At 42.0% G+C, this 19,633-nt stretch overlaps 1 protein-coding gene across 2 annotated transcripts in view; it reads right to left on the reverse strand.

The window, feature by feature from the left end:
* The window catches only part of ANXA6 (annexin A6), a 133,565-nt gene that overhangs the window by 71,178 nt on the left and 42,754 nt on the right, over positions 1-19,633 (reverse strand). For both annotated transcript variants that reach the window (XM_040345051.1, XM_040345050.1), the window contains exons 3-7: positions 13,694-13,784; positions 11,276-11,370; positions 7,036-7,149; positions 1,969-2,059; positions 1,792-1,871 (exon numbers count right to left, since the gene is read on the reverse strand). In XM_040345051.1, coding sequence (XP_040200985.1) covers positions 1,792-1,871; positions 1,969-2,059; positions 7,036-7,149; positions 11,276-11,370; positions 13,694-13,784 — 471 coding nt within the window. The remainder of the gene's footprint in view (positions 1-1,791; positions 1,872-1,968; positions 2,060-7,035; positions 7,150-11,275; positions 11,371-13,693; positions 13,785-19,633) is intronic.

Genomic DNA, 19,633 nt, shown 5'->3' on the forward strand with positions numbered 1-19,633 from the left:
GAATATAAACTAGCAATAAATGTATCTAAAACAGGGGTCTCCAAACTTTTCAAAGGGCCAGTTTATTGTTCTTTAGCCTTTAGGAGGGCCGGATTGTGGCCAGCGGGGGGCAGAAAAAGCCCCGGGCCCAGCATTGGTGAGAATAAATATGGCCTCAGTTTGCGATCAGTAGGATAAGGAGTAGTGCCCCTATTAGTAGGAGTAATTGTATCTCATCATTGGTATCAGTGGAAGAAAAAGTGCCCCCTTGTTGGAGTCAGTGGGAAGAATAGTGCCTCATATCAGTGGGAGAAATAAAGCCCTGAGGGCCAGATAAAGGCTAGCAAAGGGCCGCATCTGGCCCTCGGGCCGCAGTTTGGATACCCCTGATCTAGACCATACTAGAGTTTACACTGACCTGTGCTTGAGCAATAACCTGCAGGGCACCAATTACATTATGCATTGCCCTCCAGCACCGTGCTGTCACCACTGAGAGGGCTTCCCCTGGTCTTCCTTCCGAATTCACAGCCTCTAGCCTGAGTGGCTGGGGGACGCAATGACGTCACTGCCACGCATTCATGCGGGAGCTTTGTTTATGGCACGGGCTCTGAGGGTCTGGTACTGTATGCAGGACTTTCAGAGTGCATGCGCCTGTGACGTCCCTGGCTGCATGCATTCTGAATATCTCCTAAACAGTGCACGATTAGGAGATATTTACAGTACCTACAGGTAAGCCTTTTTATAGGCTTACCTGTAGGTATAAGTGGTGTAACAGAGTTTACTACCACTTAAAAGTAGAACCATGGGCAAAACTTTTTTTGAGGGTAGCGCTGACAGTGTGTTTTTGGTTCTAATCCCACTTCCCCCTATCAAAATATGTGAAATAGGATTTTTCCTTTAGTTATACTTTAACTGATCTATGCAGTGCACTTCCTGGTATGTGAGTGTGCCTAGGCACTCCTGTACCTACAGCCTCATAGCTGTATATCTGCAATGTGACATCTAAGGCACTGCTGCCACTGACTGTCTTGTAAAATTTGGAGTAAGATTTGGTGATGTCACTACTGTGCTTCTTACAAAATCCAGTTTTTTCTACCAAGATGCTCACCTCTACACAAAGACGCAGTGCACAACAAGGCATAATAAGTCAGTAACAGGTAAATCCAGCTACATGGAGACTGCAAGTGACTATTCCTTTGGTCCCTGTCTGCCTTTTTGAGCACAGCTTCCAGAGGAGTAGCTTAACCACTTGCCGACTGGCTAATGCTGATATACGTTGGCAGATTGTTTCTGCTGGGCGAAACCCAGTATGGGTATGTTGCACCATTTAAGAGCCGCCAGGGTGGTGCGCTATCGGGGGCACGAGTGCCAGCACAGGGATTTGTATGTGTGTAAACACACAATTCCCTGTTCTGTCAGTGGAGAGGAGACATATCGTTTGTTCCTACTAAGTAGGAGCAATGATACGTCTCCTCCCCCAGTCAGTCTTATTCCAATACAGTTATAAACACTAACTAGGGAACACAGGCTGTGCATTGTGAGGCATTTTAGTGCACCTACGTTGCCTGCAACTGTAATGGTGCCATTCAAAATTTAAAGCACATGTGCATTGTGGGGCATTTTAGAGCGGCTATGTTACCTGCAATTGTAATGATGATGCCTTGGGGTGCCATTCAAAATGATTAGCACACAGGTACAGAACACCAGGGTTCACAAGTTCCTTGCATTGTGGTAAAACACACATAACGTAAATGGACACTAACCTTGGCGTTGACAGATCTAATACAGACACTAGAAAATTGTATTTGTTACCTGCAACAGGACAACTAACATCTTCTTGAAGTGCCCGCTGGTATCTTTGATGACGTCTGTCTCCAGGTCTCGGTCATAAGCTGTAAGAATGCAGAAAATGCCGATCAGTAAATATCTGAATGGTAAGCCAAGTTAAGACTTTTGTAAATGGTATAGTAAGCTCCACTCCTCTCTCACCATCTTTATAGGCCTCTATCAGTGCATGAATCTGCTGGTTATTCCGAGAGGCCAGGATTTCAATGAGACATTTCTCATCAGTTCCAATACCCTGAAATACATTGTCACATAAAGGTAGTTATCAGAAAGTTATTGTTTTTTGCTCACAGTACTGTTATCAGTTTAATTTTAGAGGACCATACATAAGGTAACAAAACTGGGCTTTAAAGGATTGGTCCAGCTAAAACTAATATTTTCGGTTTTGAACATGCTGGAAAACAAAATCACTTGGCAAGTTTGTTATTCCCTCAGGGACTCGCTGTTTCAGTTACTGAGGGCCAGATCCACGAAGCGTTTACGCTGGCGTATCTATTGATACGCCGCGTAACTTCTAGTTTGCTCCGGCGTATCTTTGTTTTGTATCAACAAAACAAGATACGCCTGAAGCTGGGCTAGATCCGACTGGCGTACGTCTTAGTACGCCGTCGGATCTAAGGTGCATATTTACGCTGGCCGCTAGGTGGCGCTTCCGTCGATTTCCTCGTTGAGTATGCAAATTAGCTAGATACGCCAATCCACAAACGTACGTCTGGCCGGCGCATTTTTTTACGTCGTTTCCGTAAGGCTTTTTCCGGCGTAACGTTACCCCTGCTATATGAGGCGTAGCCAATGTTAAGTATGGATGTCGGGCCAGCGTCAAATTTTTCGTTGTGTACGTCGTTTGCATAAAACGTTCGCGAATAGGGCTTTGCGTAGAATGACGTTCACGTCGAAATCATTGGCTTGTTGTGGGTTAATTTGGAGCATGTGCACTGGGATACCCCCATGGACGGCGCATGCGCCGTTCAGAAAAAACGTCATTTACGTTGGGTCAAGACGTATTACCATAAAACACGCCCCCATATCATCCATTTGAATTGCGCGCCCTTACGTCGACACAGTTACACTACGCCGCCGTAACTTACAGCGCAAATTCTTTGAGGATACGGGAAATACGCTGTAAGTTACGGCGGCGTAGTGTATCTGAGATATACTACGCCGGACGTAAAGAAGCGCCGCGCTACGTGGATCTGGCCCTGAGTGTGCATTCTTGCTGCGGCTCTTATGTGGAGTTTCACTCTCTATGCAGGATTTTGTATTATTTATTTCATTCTACCTGGTGATTCTATCAGTTTCTATATTTTCTGTTCTAGAGTAACAAAGCACCTTAATAATATTCCTAAGCAAGAGAAGTGTTGTAATCCCAAGATTTGTGCTCACCGTGGATTAGAAGCTAATGCAACGATGCACAGTGGATAAGCATAAGCATCTTGGAGTGTCAGGACCCGGATCACATGCTGGTGGCACTGTGGTTCCCAGAGCTGAAGGGCTGAGGGTCATCAGCGGGTGTCTCTTAGCAACTAGCAGGTCCCAGTAATTAGTCTTCTTCTGATGCTGGCTGCTGGGAAGGTATATAACCCCTCCCTTGATTTTCATTAGTGCTGCAGTGTTTTATCTAATAGTTACCAGTATATATACCTGCTTGCTGATTACCCTGATCCCTGCTTTATCCTGTACCATGTAACCCAATCTCTGTTTCCCTTATTCTCAGTCCCAGTCATGCCTGGGTATGTCAGCTTCCCTTCATCTGTATAAAGTGTATTATAGCAGGGTTGATGGTTTGGTTTTGCTTCACTGTCACATTTATTTTTAACTTTTGCTTTGCTTTTCTTTGCTTTTGTTCTGTTGGTGTTGGATAAGTGTTGTGTGCATTATTAATCTTTCTTTTATTCTTACTCAATCTGATTCCAGTTTCCTAAGTGCAGCTACACTGACCTGGTCATCCCTGCTGCCACTGGATACCTGCACTTGGTATTCCTTACATGGAGTCAATTGAGAGCGTGCAAGACATTATTAAATCTCCATGTTATTGAAAGGAAATCTGCACCCGCAAGTACAATGCGGGGGCACAAAACAAAAGTGACTGAGAGAAACAAAGTAGTCAAGTAGGACATGAACTTCTGAAGCCCAAAATTAAGCATTGTGGAAAATATAAAAAAAACAATGTATCTACCAGGAAACTGGTCTAATAGACTAATTCCCTGTACACACGATCAGTCAAACTGATGAGAACGGTCTGATGGATTTTTCCATCAGTTAACCGATGAAGCTGACTGATGGTCAGTCGTGCCTACACACCAACAGTTAAAAAAACCATCGTGTCAGAACGCGGTGACGTAAAACACAACGACGTGCTGAAAAAAACGAAGTTCAATGCTTCCAAGCATGCGTCGACTTGATTCTGAGCATGCGAGAATTTTTAACCGATGGACGTGCCTACAGACGATCGTTTTTTTTCTATAGGTTAGGTATCCATCGGTTAATTTTAAAACAAGTTTCAAATGTTTTAACCGATGGATAAATAACCGATGGGGCTCACACACGATCGGTTTGGTCTGATGAAACGGTCCATCAGACTGTTCTCATCGGATTGACCGATCGTGTGTACGCGGCATTAGGAAAATTTATGGGAAGGTTAAATTGTAATTTAATTTGGACAATAAGTGCATATAAACAATACTCAATTTGTTTGGAATGAGCAGATAGAGAAAAGAGCTGTGTGTTAGTGGGAGTCCTGACTCTCCTGTAGTCCAAGGGAGGGGCGAGCACGACACTCCACACCAGGGAGAAAGCCTTGCATTACGGTGTTGAGTTACAGACAGAATTACAGGAAGTGAGCATTTCTCAGAAGAAATAAGGACATTTAAAAGCAAAATGGAAGGATGAGGTAAGTGAAGGAGGACTGCACTAAGGTAAAGGAAGCTATTTAGAAAAAAAAAATTGTACCTTTACAACCCCTTTAAATACCTTTTTTGATACCATAGTTTAATGCTACTTTCATTAAACTTTGAGTATTAATCTTCCAAAATATTTAGGAAAGCATAGCCTTTATTAGCTGGAGAAAAATATCATTCAGGTTCAGGCATAGCTACAAAAATAAATATTATTTGACTGTTAAAAAATGATAAAATAAATAAGCAGGTCTTTCTGTCCTCTGCAGTACTTATTTTCTGTCACCAGATGTCCTCAGTCTTATAGGTAAACTGATTGCCATTGGGAAGGCGATATGATACAATATATGGTAATACAAAGTGCCTCCAATACAAATAACAAATGCACAAATGAACAAACTTGTGGATCAGAGTAGTGCTGTTTATAATCTACACACACAAGGTATTGCATGTTCTTATTTTTTGCTGGGTGAAAGTGCAGAATTTAGGTAATTGTGATCTATTTTTCTAGCTGGGCTCACTATACTACTGTGCCTAAAAGCAATGAGCACCATTCAGTGAAGCAATAAGGTCCGTCCACTGCCTTGAAGAAAGGAAAAATGTCCTATGATGTAATCGAAACAGCTAGAAGACCTTGGGAAAAAGGTATGTATGCACATATAGTAATAATGGTAAAAAAGTTTTTTAATCCATATAAATCTAACATAATGCCCTGTACACACGATCGGTTCGTCTGATGAAAATGGTCCGATGGACCGTTTTCATTGGACGAACCGATCGTGTGTGGGCCCCATCGTTTTTCTCCCATCGGTATAAAAACATAGAACCTGTTAAAAAATTATCTGATGGTTAAAAAACCGATAGAAAAAAACGATCGTCTGTGGGCAAGTCCATCGGTTAAAAATACACGCATGCTCAGAATCAAGTCGACGCATGCTCAGAGGCATTGAATTTCATTTTTCTCAGCACGTCGTAGTGTTTTACGTCACCGCGTTCTGACACAAACAGATTTTTAACTGATTAAAGTCCATCGGTCCGTTTTCATCGGATGAACCGATCGTGTGTACGTGGCATAAGAGTAGGCTCTTGCTGCATGTTTTTCTTTGTCTTCTTTTGGTAATCTGAACACCCATCTTTGCAACTTAATAACAATGTAACAGGGCAATGATGCAGATAACGAAAAAATAAAAATAAATTGTGGGACTTTATATGAAGCACACTACTAATTTATATGAACCAATCAATATACACATTGTTTTATTATTACAAAAAGGGCATACATACACATATAAAATAGTAAAATATTATAATAGTAGGTCTCAATAGATAAAGTCTAAACAATACATGGTTGTGCATAACGTAACCACGAAACCCGTAGAGCTTTCTTATTATGATACGTCAGTGTCTAGGTTCAATATCTGTATTTTACCATTTTATTTTTATGAACTAACTTATCATTGTCAATTTGTCTATATGCTACCATTGCAATTTTGGTCTACTTACCCAAAGTCCATTACTATGTACAGTATATTAGGTTTAGACAATTATGTACAATCATTTATTGTTTTGACTTTATCTACTTAGACCTACTATTATAATATTTTACTATTTTATATGTGTATGTATGCCCTTTTTGTAATAATAAAACAATGCGTATATTGATTGGTTCATATAAATTAGTAGTGTGCTTCATATAAAGTCCCACGATTACATTTATTTTTTTCATTCAATGTATCGGGAAAGGAGGTGTACCTATTGCCTCATATAAAGTCCCAAAATTTGTCTTAGCCTTATGCCGCGTACACACGGACATTTTTTGTCTTGTAAAAAAACGTCGTTTTTTATCATGAAAAAAAACCGAAGTTTTTCAAACTTCATTTTTAAAAACGACGTTGCCCACACACCATTGTTTTCTGAAAATGCTCTTGCGTGGTTACGTATAACACGTACGACGGCACTCTGTTCCATTCAAGCTTGCGTCATAACTTGCTTCTGAGCATGCGCGGGTTTAAAAACGTCATTTTAGCCCACATGCGATCATTTTTTATGACACAAAAAACGACATTTTGAAAAACGACATAAAAAATTGAAGCATGTTCGAAAAAAAATTTGGACGTTTTTTAGAAGACAAAAAACGATGTGAAGCCCACACACGATCATTTTAAATGACGTTTTTAAAAACTTCGTTTTATTTCCTCCCAAAAAACGACCGTTCTCACAATGATGCAGGTAAAGTATTATCTTTCATGCAGAATGAGTCTTCTAGTAATTTGGAGCACTCTGCCTAAAATATGCTCCTTTATAATAAAATACTTACATTAATGGCATCTTTAATCTCCTTGGCATCAAAATATGCTGGGGGTCTCATCAATCCTACGACAAGCCTCTCAAATTTACCAGTGAGCTCATATTTCAAGTCATCAATGAGGTCCTAATGACATAAATACACATCAGATAAACATGGCAAAAGTTAAATGTTTAATTAATTTTATTCATCTTTACATTAATACATTCAGCAATGCTTTACAGAGGTTTCTGGACCAAAGAACCCTGAATCTTAATTAAATGAGAGTGCTGAGCCATCAGCCGACCTGATAGGATATTGACAGGCAGCTGTGCTGAGCTAATTAGGCAGCACAGCCAATATCTCAATGGATGTAGAAGAGGTGAGTAGAAGAGATGTAGAAGAAGACTGTAGGAGAAGCTCGGGCCAGACTACAATAAAAATGTAACTGCGTCCTGAGAGCAGCCGGAACCTAGATGCCTGTGGTATGTAACTGTCATATTCTTAGCCAGCACTCAAGAATTCCTGCAATGCATACCTCTAGCTTGGATGTCACACCACTTCCTCAAACTCAATCTATCCAAAACGGAACTTATAATTTTTCCTCCCCCAGGTGTCTCTTCCACTGATCTTTCTGTCACACTTGAAGGCACAACTATCAGCTCATCCCCACATGCCAAGGTCCAAGGAGTAGTCCTTGTAACAGGAGTCACTTTTGGGCACAGATTGAGCCAGGAGATGGGGTTCACATGTTGGATTGGTTTGGCGTGGACAGTGATTTACAGTATATTCCTTAATGCCTGCAAAGAATATTCTATGACTTATTTCTATGATTAGCCCTGACTAGTGACATGCTAATTGAGTCAGGGCCTGCAAGACATTCATTGTCCTTGTGTAAAGGTGTTGTAACGGACAGGTGTTAATCCAGGTCTGCTCCCAGAACTCTAATTATGCATGCTAAATACTGTTTATGTGTGATAACACTGTCTAAAGCCTAGTGATGCTCAGAGGTGTAAATAGGTGTCAAGCTGTATGCGGAGACGGAACGTCTGCCTAGGGAACTCAGTGTGTGATGGGGTTTTGTTTGTTATGCTGTTAATGAAGGAATGTGCAGTGATTAGACATGATAATTATAGGCCGGCGCCGACCTGTCTAGAATGGTTAGTAATTAGCCTTAGTGTGTGGGTGGGGAGTTGATTGTTCCTTTAATGCCTTGTACTGTATATAAGACTGAAAGAAACCATTAAAGTTGAGGATTACATTTGAAACCAGAAGCACAGAGCTGTGTGTCTCATGTCTGGGGGGAATTCTTATGGATCGGGTCCTGTTGGTTGGAGTGTCGATAAGCGGTCTTGGATGGGATGGAAGGTCGTAAACGGTGGTGACCGTTACAGTCCTGGACTCTGAACTCTCCTTCAAGCCCCACGTCCAATCACTGTCCAAATCTTGCCACCTCAACCTCCGCAACATTTTCAAAACACACCCCTTTCTAACCAATGACACAACAGAGCTCTTAATTTACTCCCTGGTCATCTCTTGCCTCGACTACTGCAACTCCCTCCTCATTGGCTTATCTCTGCAGATTCTATCCCCCTTTAAGTCCATCGTGAATGCTGTTGCCAGACTCATCCACCTTACCAACCGCTCTGTCTCTGCTGCTCCTCTTTATTAAATTAAATTCAAAATACTAACAACTACCTACAAAACCATCCACAACTCTGTCCCCAGCTACATCACTGACCTAGTCTCTAAATACCAACCTAATCGTTTTCTTCGTTCTTCTCAAGATCTCCTGCTCTCTAGCTCTCTCATCACCTCCTCCCATGCTCGTCTCCAGGACTTTTCCAGAGCCTCTCCAAGCCTATGGAACTCCTTACCCCAACCTGTCTATCTATCTCCTTCTCTATTAGCTTTTAGATGGTCCCTGAAAACCCTCCTCTTCAGAGAAGCCTATCCTACCCACACCTAACAACTATATTTTAATTTTGTCCATCTGATCATCCTCCACAGCTACTACCCTTTGTCTCACTTGACCCTCCCTTCTAGATTGTAAGCTCTAACGAGCAGGGCCCTCAGATCCCTCCTGTAGTGAATAGTATTATAACTGTATTGTCTTCCCTGATGTTGTAAAGCGCTGTGCAAACTGTTGGCGCTATATAAATCCTGTATAATAATATGCCAGTGATTCTCAAACTGTGTGCCGTGGCACACTAAAATTTGCAGGTGTGCCATGGGAGTTTTCAAAAATATTTAAAAATTGCTAGCGTTCTGAAACCTTGAACATAGCGAAAAATGTAATGGGTAAATCAATTTTGCAAAAGTTAAAAAAGTAACATATATAAAAATGCAATCTCTGTCAGTCTGTCATTCATTGGTTGTTTTCGTAATGAGATCTCGGGGGAACTCAATCATTCTAATTATATTATAATAATAGAGACCGTTCCATTTGTCTGTTCCGTTTGTTGACTTTGGAGCCTCGCTTCAATCTGATTTGCTCTCGAAAGCAGGCACTTCCTTCACATTAAATTTAAATGTAACTATAAATAAGTTCTTCACCACAAAAAATGGTTAAATCTTTTCAGGTGTGTCGTGAACATTTTTAGACCTTTTTGGTGCGCCGCAAGACAAAAACGTTTGAGAAGCACTGCTCTATGCAGTACAGGGGCGCCTCACAGTAGCCTGCTGCACTCTTATTAGTTTGTTTCATTTGTTAGCATTAGTGATATGTGTATATTAACCACTTAAGCCCCGGACCATATTGCTGGTCAAAGATCAGGCCACTTTTTGTAAATCGGCACTGCGTCGCTTTAACTGACAATTGCGCGGTCGTGCGACGTGGCTCCCAAACAAAATTTGGCGTCCTTTTTTTCCCACAAATAGAGCTTTCTTTTGGTGGTATTTGATCACCTCTGCCGTTTTTAGTTTTTGCACTATAAACAAAAATAGAGCGACAATTTTGAAAAAAAATTATATTTTTTACTTTTTGCTATAATAAATATCCCCCCAAAAAGATATAAAAAAACATTTTTTTTCCCTCAGTTTAGGCCGATACGTTTTCTTCTACATATTTTTTGTAAAAAAAATTGCAATAAGCTTTTATTGATTGGTTTGCGCAAAAGTTATAGCGTTTAAAAAATAGGGGATAGTTTTATGGCATTTTTATTAATATTTTTTTTTTACTAGTAATGGCGACGATCAGCTATTTTTATCAGTACTGCGACATTATGGCGGACACTTTTGACACATTTTTGGGACCATTGGCATTTTTATAGCGATCAGTGCTATAAAAATGCATTAATTACTATAAAAATGCCACTGGCAGGGAAGGGGTTAACACTAGGGGGCGAGGAAGGGATTAAGTATGTTCCCTGGGTGTGTTCTAACTGAAGGGGGGGGTGGACTGACATGGGGAAATTACTGATCGCTGTTCATACATTGTATGAACAGACAATCAGGCATTTCTCCCCCTGACAGGAAACACACAGCTCCCGGTTCTCGCTCTGTAACGAGCGATCACGGGTGCCGGCGGTGATCGCGCCCGCCGGGCACGCGCGTCAGGGGCGAGCGGGGGGCTGCTCGGCGAGATGACGTAGATCTACGTGATCTCGCCCAGCAGAACCGACCTGCCGCTGTATAACTGCGGCGGCTGGTAGGCAAGCGGTTAAAGTAAATAGGGGAGTAACTATGATATTCCCTACCTGCGCAAAGGTATGTAAAAATTTTAATTTAAAATTAAATGAGTGAACCTGCTTGCAATCCAGGAACCCCTAGAGCCATTCTATTGGACAGCTAGGCCACCCATCACATTTGGCAGCCAACAGAAATGGTCAGGCAAGCATACAGAGCATATGGTTCATACTTGCATAAAAGGGTGGCCCAGAATTTGGGAATCCTAGGCTTTCCGAGGAAGCAAGTAGGCACTTACAGTAGCTGTAAGGTGTGCACACTAGTTCACTCGATATTTATAAAGAATTGCTTTCCCCCATTGCTTTTTGAAAATGGGAAAGATGCATTTTGTGAGGAGATTTAGAGAAATATATGTGTAAAAAAACATGTTAATAATAAAATATGTCATAATAATAATAAAATATGTTATATAATCATGTGAATAACCGTTCTGCAATTACACTTTTACCTTCATCCCTATTTGCTCCTAATTGCATACAGTACTTGAAGGAATGGTCTAACAAATACATCGGCAAGCATTGCTGTAGAAGAGAGGGCCCTACATTCATTTTGTACATTTGCAGTATGGTTTTTTTTCCACAGTTACCTTGCCATAGAGAGATTTGTAGGCCTGAATGATTTGGATACGTTGCTGGTTACTCCTGGAGGTTATGAGATCCAATATTGCTTTTTTATCACTGCCTGCAAGAAGACAGATCAAGACACAGGAATAAAGACTCTCTCAAATCAACTAAAAACTCCACCGCCTTTCCTGGCATACCAGAACGAGCACTCCCGTCTCATAACTTGCTTCAGAGCATGCACGGGTTTTTCACGTCGTTAAAGCCCACACACGATCATTTTTTACAACCTGAAAAACAACATCGTTTAAAACGTTGTGAAAAAATAGAGCATGTTCGAAAAAAAATTGGGCCGTTTTTCAGAACCCGAAAAATGCTCTAAAGCCCACACACGATCGTTTTAAATGACATTTTTTAAAAACGTATTTTTTTACAACCCGAAAAATGATCGTGTGAACGCGGCATAAGGGATTGCTATTGTGAACTGAAAGTTAACGTAACACAAAACAGATGTATTTTCTTACACAGACCTAAGCTACTCATGTTAGCTTTAAATGCATGTAGAGGTCTACTCAGAGACCACAGAACACAAAGCTGCCTTTGTTTTACTCTCACCCGGTATTTTACTGTGTATTATTACAGCTGCTGCAGTTCTTGTCCATACAGTCAATAGGTCAGTAAGTCAATTCATTTGTAAAATAGAAGTGCCCACAGCAAGCAATCAGATTCAAGATACATCTTTCTTTCAGATTGTGCCTGGTGTTAGTTCACTTTTACGTTTTTTCTATAAAGGTGAACTAACACTTTAATGCAGCTCTGTATTCAGTAATACATTGTGATATTTATTTTGACAAATACAAGCAGTGGAATGTGACCTGGCATCAGCTGAGGCTGTGGCTGGGCACAGAAAGATCGGTTTCTAATGCACAGAAAATCTATCTCTCATTTTTGGACGTTTTTACAGCAGCTGTTTTTGGCTGAAGACGTTTTTTTTTTTTTATAGTCAATAAATTCTCCATCATGTTATCCTATGTGTCCATGCTGTTATCAGCAGTTTTGGGCAGTGGCGTTTTTGAGCAGTAAAAAAAAACTAGTGGGTTTTGAGAGACATTTTTCAGCTGTAAAAACGCTCTAACACTGATAAACGTCGATAAACGCTGATAAACGCTCAAAAACTTCACTCACCAGCGTTTAGCGATTGTGATCCATTAAAAAAAATATTATTTTCTTCAACAACAAAAAACGCTAACGCGGAAAAACGCTAAAAAACGCTATCGAAAATACGTTGAAAAAAGTTGAAAAACTCACTCCAAAGCTACTGGCGTTTTTATAACGTTATTTTAACGTCCAGTGTGCATGAGGCCTCAAAGTCAAATCTGAATCTGATTTGTTGAGCAAGGCTGCTTTTAAATGTACAGTATATTCTGATCTATATATCTATATATCTGATCTATATTATAGACATGTTTTTGTAAATATTTTATTATATCTTTTCATGTGACAACACTGAAGAAATGACACTTTGCTACAATGTAAATTAGTAAATTTGCTGTCCCCTCAATATAACTCAACACACAGCCATTAATGTCTAAACCGCTGGCAACAAAAGTGAGTACACCCCTAAGTGAAAATGTCCAAATTGGGCCCAAAGTGTCAATATTTTGTGTGGCCACCATTATTTTCCAGCACTGCCTTAACCCTCTTGGGCACGGAGTTCACCTGAGCTTCACAGGTTGCCACTGGAGTCCTCTTCCACTCCTCCATGATGACATCACAGAGTTGGTGGATTTTAGAGACCGATGTGCCATATTGAACATCCAGTGACCAGTATGAGAGAGTGAGAGCAATAACACCAAATTTAACACACTGCTCCCCAGTCACACCTGAGACCTTGAAACACTAAAGAGTCACATGAAACCGGATTTACCGGCTCCTACCCCGCTCTCCATCCTGACATTTTCAGGGGGTGGAGGAGGAGCACGGAAGGGGAGAGAAACACGGCGGGATACACGGGGGCATACAAAGGATACACGGCGGCTTGCTTTAAAATCAGCGGTGATCGGTGCTTGTAACTTCCCCATGCACTGATCACCGATTGTACCGACAATACAAGTATCGGATGAAGCATCGGGAGCATTTGCCCGAGTACAAGTACTCGGGCAAATGCTTGGTATCGGTCCCGATACCGATACTAGTATCGGTATCGGGACAACCCTAATTTAAATATTTATAAAAATGTGAGGGCTGTACTCCTCTAGTTTTTTACCTTACCCACTTATGGATAGATGCAACCTTAGACTTCAAAATTGTCATTGAATAGCCACTTATAGATAAAGAAAATTACATTAGAACTTATAGTGAGAAAATGATCATTGTTCTCATTATAGTACCATTATGTTGAGTTTTTATTATTTTTTGACATTACATTATTATTTGTCACTCACCAAATCCCTTCATGGCTTTATAGAGGGTTTCAGCATCTTGGCCGGCATCAAAGTCAGGGTAATCCTTTACAGATCCTCTATAACGGCCAACCTGCAACCAAAAGAAACACAAATGGAATGAGTAAGCAAATGATGAATTCAAATCCCATCACTGTATTCAATTATAGAGCACTGACATTTTATACTCTGCACCTTACTAAAGCCTCATACACACTACTAACTTTTTTACGCTGGATTAAACAAAACAAAAACAACCTGACAGCTCAGAGCCGCTATACTAACAACCCAATGTTAGTACAGCGACCTCCCCTGCTGTGCTATTGTGTTCTGAGAGGGGGATGCCCCCTCCCAGAACACTCCTGTCCTCCCCGACATTCAGCCCGTGTGTATTAGGCTTATGAGTACTGAACAATCCACATCAGTCGGGAGCTGGTAATGAATCACCCCCTCTAGTACAGTCATACACAGATGCATATACAGTAATGAGGTCATATTGGAAATAAGTCAATTACCTTAGCAGTATGTTTTTAGATTATAGGAGGGAAAAAATCCCCAATATATTTATTATGGTTAACAGAGATTGCAGTATTACCCCTGCATTCATCTTTCTATCCAGATGGACAAATTCATCTTTGCTCAGGAATTATTAGCTCCCTCATCCCCTCCTCCCATGTTCACCTGCACGACTTTTCCAGAGCCCCTCCCATCCTCTGGAACTCCCTTCCCAATCTCTCCAGCTATCCGGTACTCTGTCTGTCCTTAGGCAATCCTTGATAACTTATCTCCTCAGGGAAGCTTAACCCACCCCTACATACATACTGAACTTTAAGGCTGCATTCACACCTAAGCGACAGCCGCGTACGCGTGTAGCGGCAGATTTGCCGCGATTACAAATGTTTCATTTTTTTTTTTCTAAAGTATTCCCATTGCTGTCTATGGGAAAACGCGCCTGTCGCGTGAAAAAAAGGGTCCGGACTTTTTTTCAGGCGACAGGCGTTGCGCGTCTATGAGATGTGAACCATCTCCATAGACAGCAATGGGAATTCTCCCCTCTAGCGACAGAAGCGTCCCGCGTCGGGCGTTTTGTCGCTTAGGTGTGAATGGGGTCTAAGGGTCCTTTCACACGTTTTTTCATACGTCCGTTTACGGACTGCAATGCTTTCCAATGGGATAGCGTACGTTAGCGGATGAGCATCCGCTAACGTCCGTTAACATCCGTCTCCGTTAAGCTCCGTTTTTTTGAACGGAAGAAAACCCTATTTTTCTTCCGTCAAAAAAACGGAACGGACGAAAAACGGATGTTAGCGGACGATCCGTTTAACATCCGATCCGCTAACATCCGTTTTTCATCAAAATATGTAATAAAAATAAAGTTCTAAAAAAAAAAAAAAGAAACGGATGAAAAAACGGATGAAAATGGATAAAAAACGGATGACAACTGATGAAAAACAGATGTAAAACGGATGAAAAACGGATCAACTGATGATAAAAAACTGATCAACTGATGATAAAAAAACTGATCTAAAAAACGGTCCGCACGTGTGAAAGGACCCTAACTTTCTCCATCAATTCATCCACTCACAGCTATTTTTTTGTATTTCTTGCCTCTCCTTTTAAGTTTCTTTCATATGGGAGTACCATAACGTATGCCAGTGCAAGGGCCATGTTTGCCCAGAATGCAGGTGCGTGGCCCCAAAAACACACTATTTGCTATTGGTGCCAGCTTCCCACAAAGCTGTCAGATTGGGAGCAGCAGTTGTGTCCATGCAGCCATTGCATCCCATTTGAAATAATTGGGACTGCCTGCACATTGATGCATGGAACACTTGTACATGCCAGTACGGGCATATGCGGCCCTTACACAGGAGTATGCTACAGTATGTCCATGTAAACAAGGCCATAAAGGGAGTGTAAATCTCAAGGTTTTTCACCTTAATGCATTGTATGCATTAAGGTGAAAAACCTTTTTTGCTGCAGCTGCACCCCAGAGCCCCCTTTTACTTACCTGCGCCTGATCTGTTCCAGCGATGGGTACAAGCCAAGCGGCTTTAGCTGCTGTCTCTCTCATCATTGGACAGATTGATAGCAGCAGGAGCCATTGGGTCCCACTGCTGTCAATCAAATCCAGAGACGTGGGGGGTGGGGCCGAGTCCTGCTGTCTGTGTCAATGGACGCAACAGTGGGACTCGGGTACGAGCATGCACGGGTGCCCTCAGGGAAAATAAAATTGTACTCTAATTGTACTGCCTGCCCTTATGTTGTAAAGCGCTGTGCAAATTGTTGGCGCTAGATAAATCCTGTATATTAAAGCGGAGTTCCACCAAAAAATGGAACTTCCGCTTATCCGGTTCCTCCCTAATACAGGTATTTGCTCCCACTTCCAGCGATAGATCGCCGCAGAATCTGCAGCAATTAACGTCATGTCCGGACCACTTGTCCGCCCCCCCCCCCCCCCCCTGCTGTCTTCTGTAAGATACACAGGTCCCAGAGGACAGAAGGGACCAGTGAGGACACACAGTGCGACTCGTGCACGCGCAGTAGGGAAGCAGGCTGTGAAGCCGCAAGGCTTCACTTCCTGATTCCCTTACTGAAGATGCCGGCGCCTGCACCCAGGAGCCGAGGGACGGGTTGGCTTCAGGTGAGGACATCGCGGGCGCCCTGGACAAGTAAGTGTCCTTATTTTAAGAGTCAGCAGCTGCAGTATTTGTAATGATGTGGTATTGTTAGGCCCTTGACTCTGTATTAGGATGTACCAGTAGATTACACACACCACACACACATGTGTTTATATATACTGTATATACACACTATATCTTCTGCTCTTTAGTGAAAATCAGTATACAGTATATGTATATATCCAGCAGGGGGCGTTTATAAGGAATCTGCCACGTCTGAGCACATTTTACGATTCTTCTACATAAGTAGAACAATGTGGTCTGTGGTGTGCTGGAAATCCTGAGTCTGATTTATAGAACATCAAAATATGAATGCTTTGTTCTCACAAGTATACATGAATAAATCATAATATAATTCCTAGGGAGATCAAGATGACCCATTCAGATTTCTGGTTCCTGTGACCCAGCCATGTCTTCACAAGAAACTGCAGGTGCCATCTGTATCACTGGCATGTCTGCTGTATCCGATTACCTTTTCCCGTAACTCTACCGCTCCTGAGCCTGGTGTTACAACTGCAATCCCGGATCATCTTTACTAGACTGGTAACCCATTGTTGTCCACAATAGCTGCATGAGCATCCAGGAATTTATATTGACATAGCTCCCAACTGTCCCTGATTTCGAGGGACTGTCCCTGATTTGGAGCAATGTCCCTCTGTCCCTCTTTTCTCCTCATTTGTCCCTCATTTTGTTGTGATCTATATAGATGTATATAAAATATACTTTTATCTATCAAAAAAGTGTTTTCCGGCACTAAACCTTTCCTCTGATTTCTAAATTGCTGCATTTGTAAATTCCAAAAACCAATATAAAGGAATAGTAATGGTAAAAAAAAAGCACTTGTGGATTTAACCAATCTTGTTTTTTTGTACAATTCTCCTTTTAAGGGGGCGTGGCAAGGGGTATGTCCTATGCCTGCATACTTTTGCTGATAGATTTCCCTCATTCCCATGTAACACTACCCCGGTAGGAGCTGCTGGTTAGTTTTGGGCCTGCAAGTTACCTCAACATTCGCCGTCTAGGGGAAGAAAGTCTTAAAGAAATCCACACAAGATGTAAAACCTCTAGCTGTCAGGTTTTATTCTTTTGCTCAAAACTTGTGAAGAAGGTAGAAGGATGAAGGGGAAAGGGAAGGTTCAGGTACACGGTACAGATCACTTGGGAAAACCCCTAAACTCCAAAGTCATTCACCACTCCACTCCTGAGTGGGTATTGCTCACCCGGATAGACCCCTCTCACCTGGCCTAGCAGCCGGAATGATACACAAAACAGTTCGATAACAGTCTCTGCCACAGACTGATTGAGAACAAATTGAACAGTCCGGAATCTTCTGCCACAGGATGTAATACCCGAACTTCCAGCCGTACAGTTAAAGAGCCTTTGAGCCAACCCGGAGAACTGTAGGACAACTTTAGTTGTGGATCCCTCCTTAATAAGGTCACCAGGCCTATCCCGAGACATAAGCCTTCTGTTTGGTATCCTCCAGGGCAGGTCCTCCCCTGGTTTCCTTCATTAAGTGTAGCTTCCTTCACTTAGATGGACAGCTTGGGATCCCTCTTGATTTGTAGGCCCCAGTCAGCATAACTGGGCCTATTAGTAGAGATGCAGCCTCGGGCCAACGTAGTCCCGGGGCTGGAAGTCACGCAACACATACCTCGTGCCAGGAGGGCCACGAGGCGAAGGATTTCAAAATATGGCATCTGCCCCTTAAGTTACCCTTCCCGGCATGCACAGTGGGGCACCACTCCCACTGGGCTGTTCCAGAGGAAATATACTCAATGACCTATGGCTTGCCCGTGTTCCAACACTGGCCTGTGGGGGTATCGCCAACTACAGGCAACAGTGGGAAAATGCTATCAGGCACAGCCACTGACAGGACAGAGGCTAATTTAGAATAAATCATACAGTCTGAGCCACATTATTGGCTCAGACGCGCACTAAATTTAACATAGCGCCCAGTCATTTGGAAGCAGGGCGCTACACCCATCTCAAAAAGTTGGGAGGTATGGAAAAGAGTCCTCTGCTATTACAGATATAGCACACCCCCTATGGAGCTGCAAGTATCTGGGATCACAGAATCTTCACAGGCACTCCAGAGTCAGAGAACAGCCCATAAATTTGTTGTTTTTGTTTTATTGAGAGTTAATAACTTGGATAGGGATGGGAGATTTTGGGATGCCCAATTCAGGGACAACTCTTCCTATATACAGTCTCTATATACAGCTCCTCTTCTTCCTCCAGCACTCATTTGCTTACAGAACCCAGCTGGAACACTGTGAATTATCCAACAGTCACTCAGATGAAGCAATAGCCCATTACAGGCGGGGACCCGAGGCCCCTTATGCCGCGTACAAACGCCCGTAATTCATGTCATTAAAAAACAACGTTTTTCTTGACATATTTTTTTGGTGATTCCTCTTAAGCCTGCCTTGCATACACACGTTCATGAAAAAAATGCTCTAACAAAGCGCGGTGATGTACAACACGTACGACGGCACTATAAAGGGGAAGTTCCATGCGAATGGCGCCACCCTTTGGCCTGCTTTTGCTAATTTCCCTGTCTCATAACTTGCGTCTGAGCATGTGTGTTTTTTCCCCCACTCGTTAAAGCGTACACACGACCGTTTTTCACGTGTTCCAAAATAAATTCGGGCATTTTTCTCATCGAGAATTCTCTGGAGCCTACACACGACCGTTTTTCACGATCAATTTAAAAAATCACTCCTGTAGCTACTGTTTAGTTGCCTGTCCTGAGTTCTGCTTTTAAAAATCGAACCATTTGGAAATTTATAATAAAACATTGTGTGAAACGGAAAAATCATCTATGTCTATTTTGCTGCAGACTGATAGGGTATTTCAGATGTGACGGGAAAACCAGTGGTTTGGCCTTTATGAAAATTAAATGATCTAATATGACTGATTTTACTTTTATGTATTTTTTACTGTTCAGATTACCATATATGAATATACATTCCCATATCGCAATTGTGAAACCAAGAAAGTTTCCAGCGTAAATGACTGGGTTACCTAGCAACTCAAACACAACAGGATGCAGTAGTGAGGGGCACGTGTCAGTATTTTTTTCACTGCTTTACCGCAGAGAAACCACACGTCACTTAGACACAGATTTACACTGTTCTCTTTATCACATGGCTATCATGGCTATCATGGCTATCATGGCTATCATGGCTTTATCACGAAAATCATTATAGTTGGTAAGAGCCATAGATGTGAAGTTGACCTTTTTTATTATAAATAGTCCAAG

This window comes from Rana temporaria, chromosome 3 (genome assembly GCF_905171775.1).
Source record: "Rana temporaria chromosome 3, aRanTem1.1, whole genome shotgun sequence".
Taxonomy (NCBI): domain Eukaryota; kingdom Metazoa; phylum Chordata; class Amphibia; order Anura; family Ranidae; genus Rana; species Rana temporaria.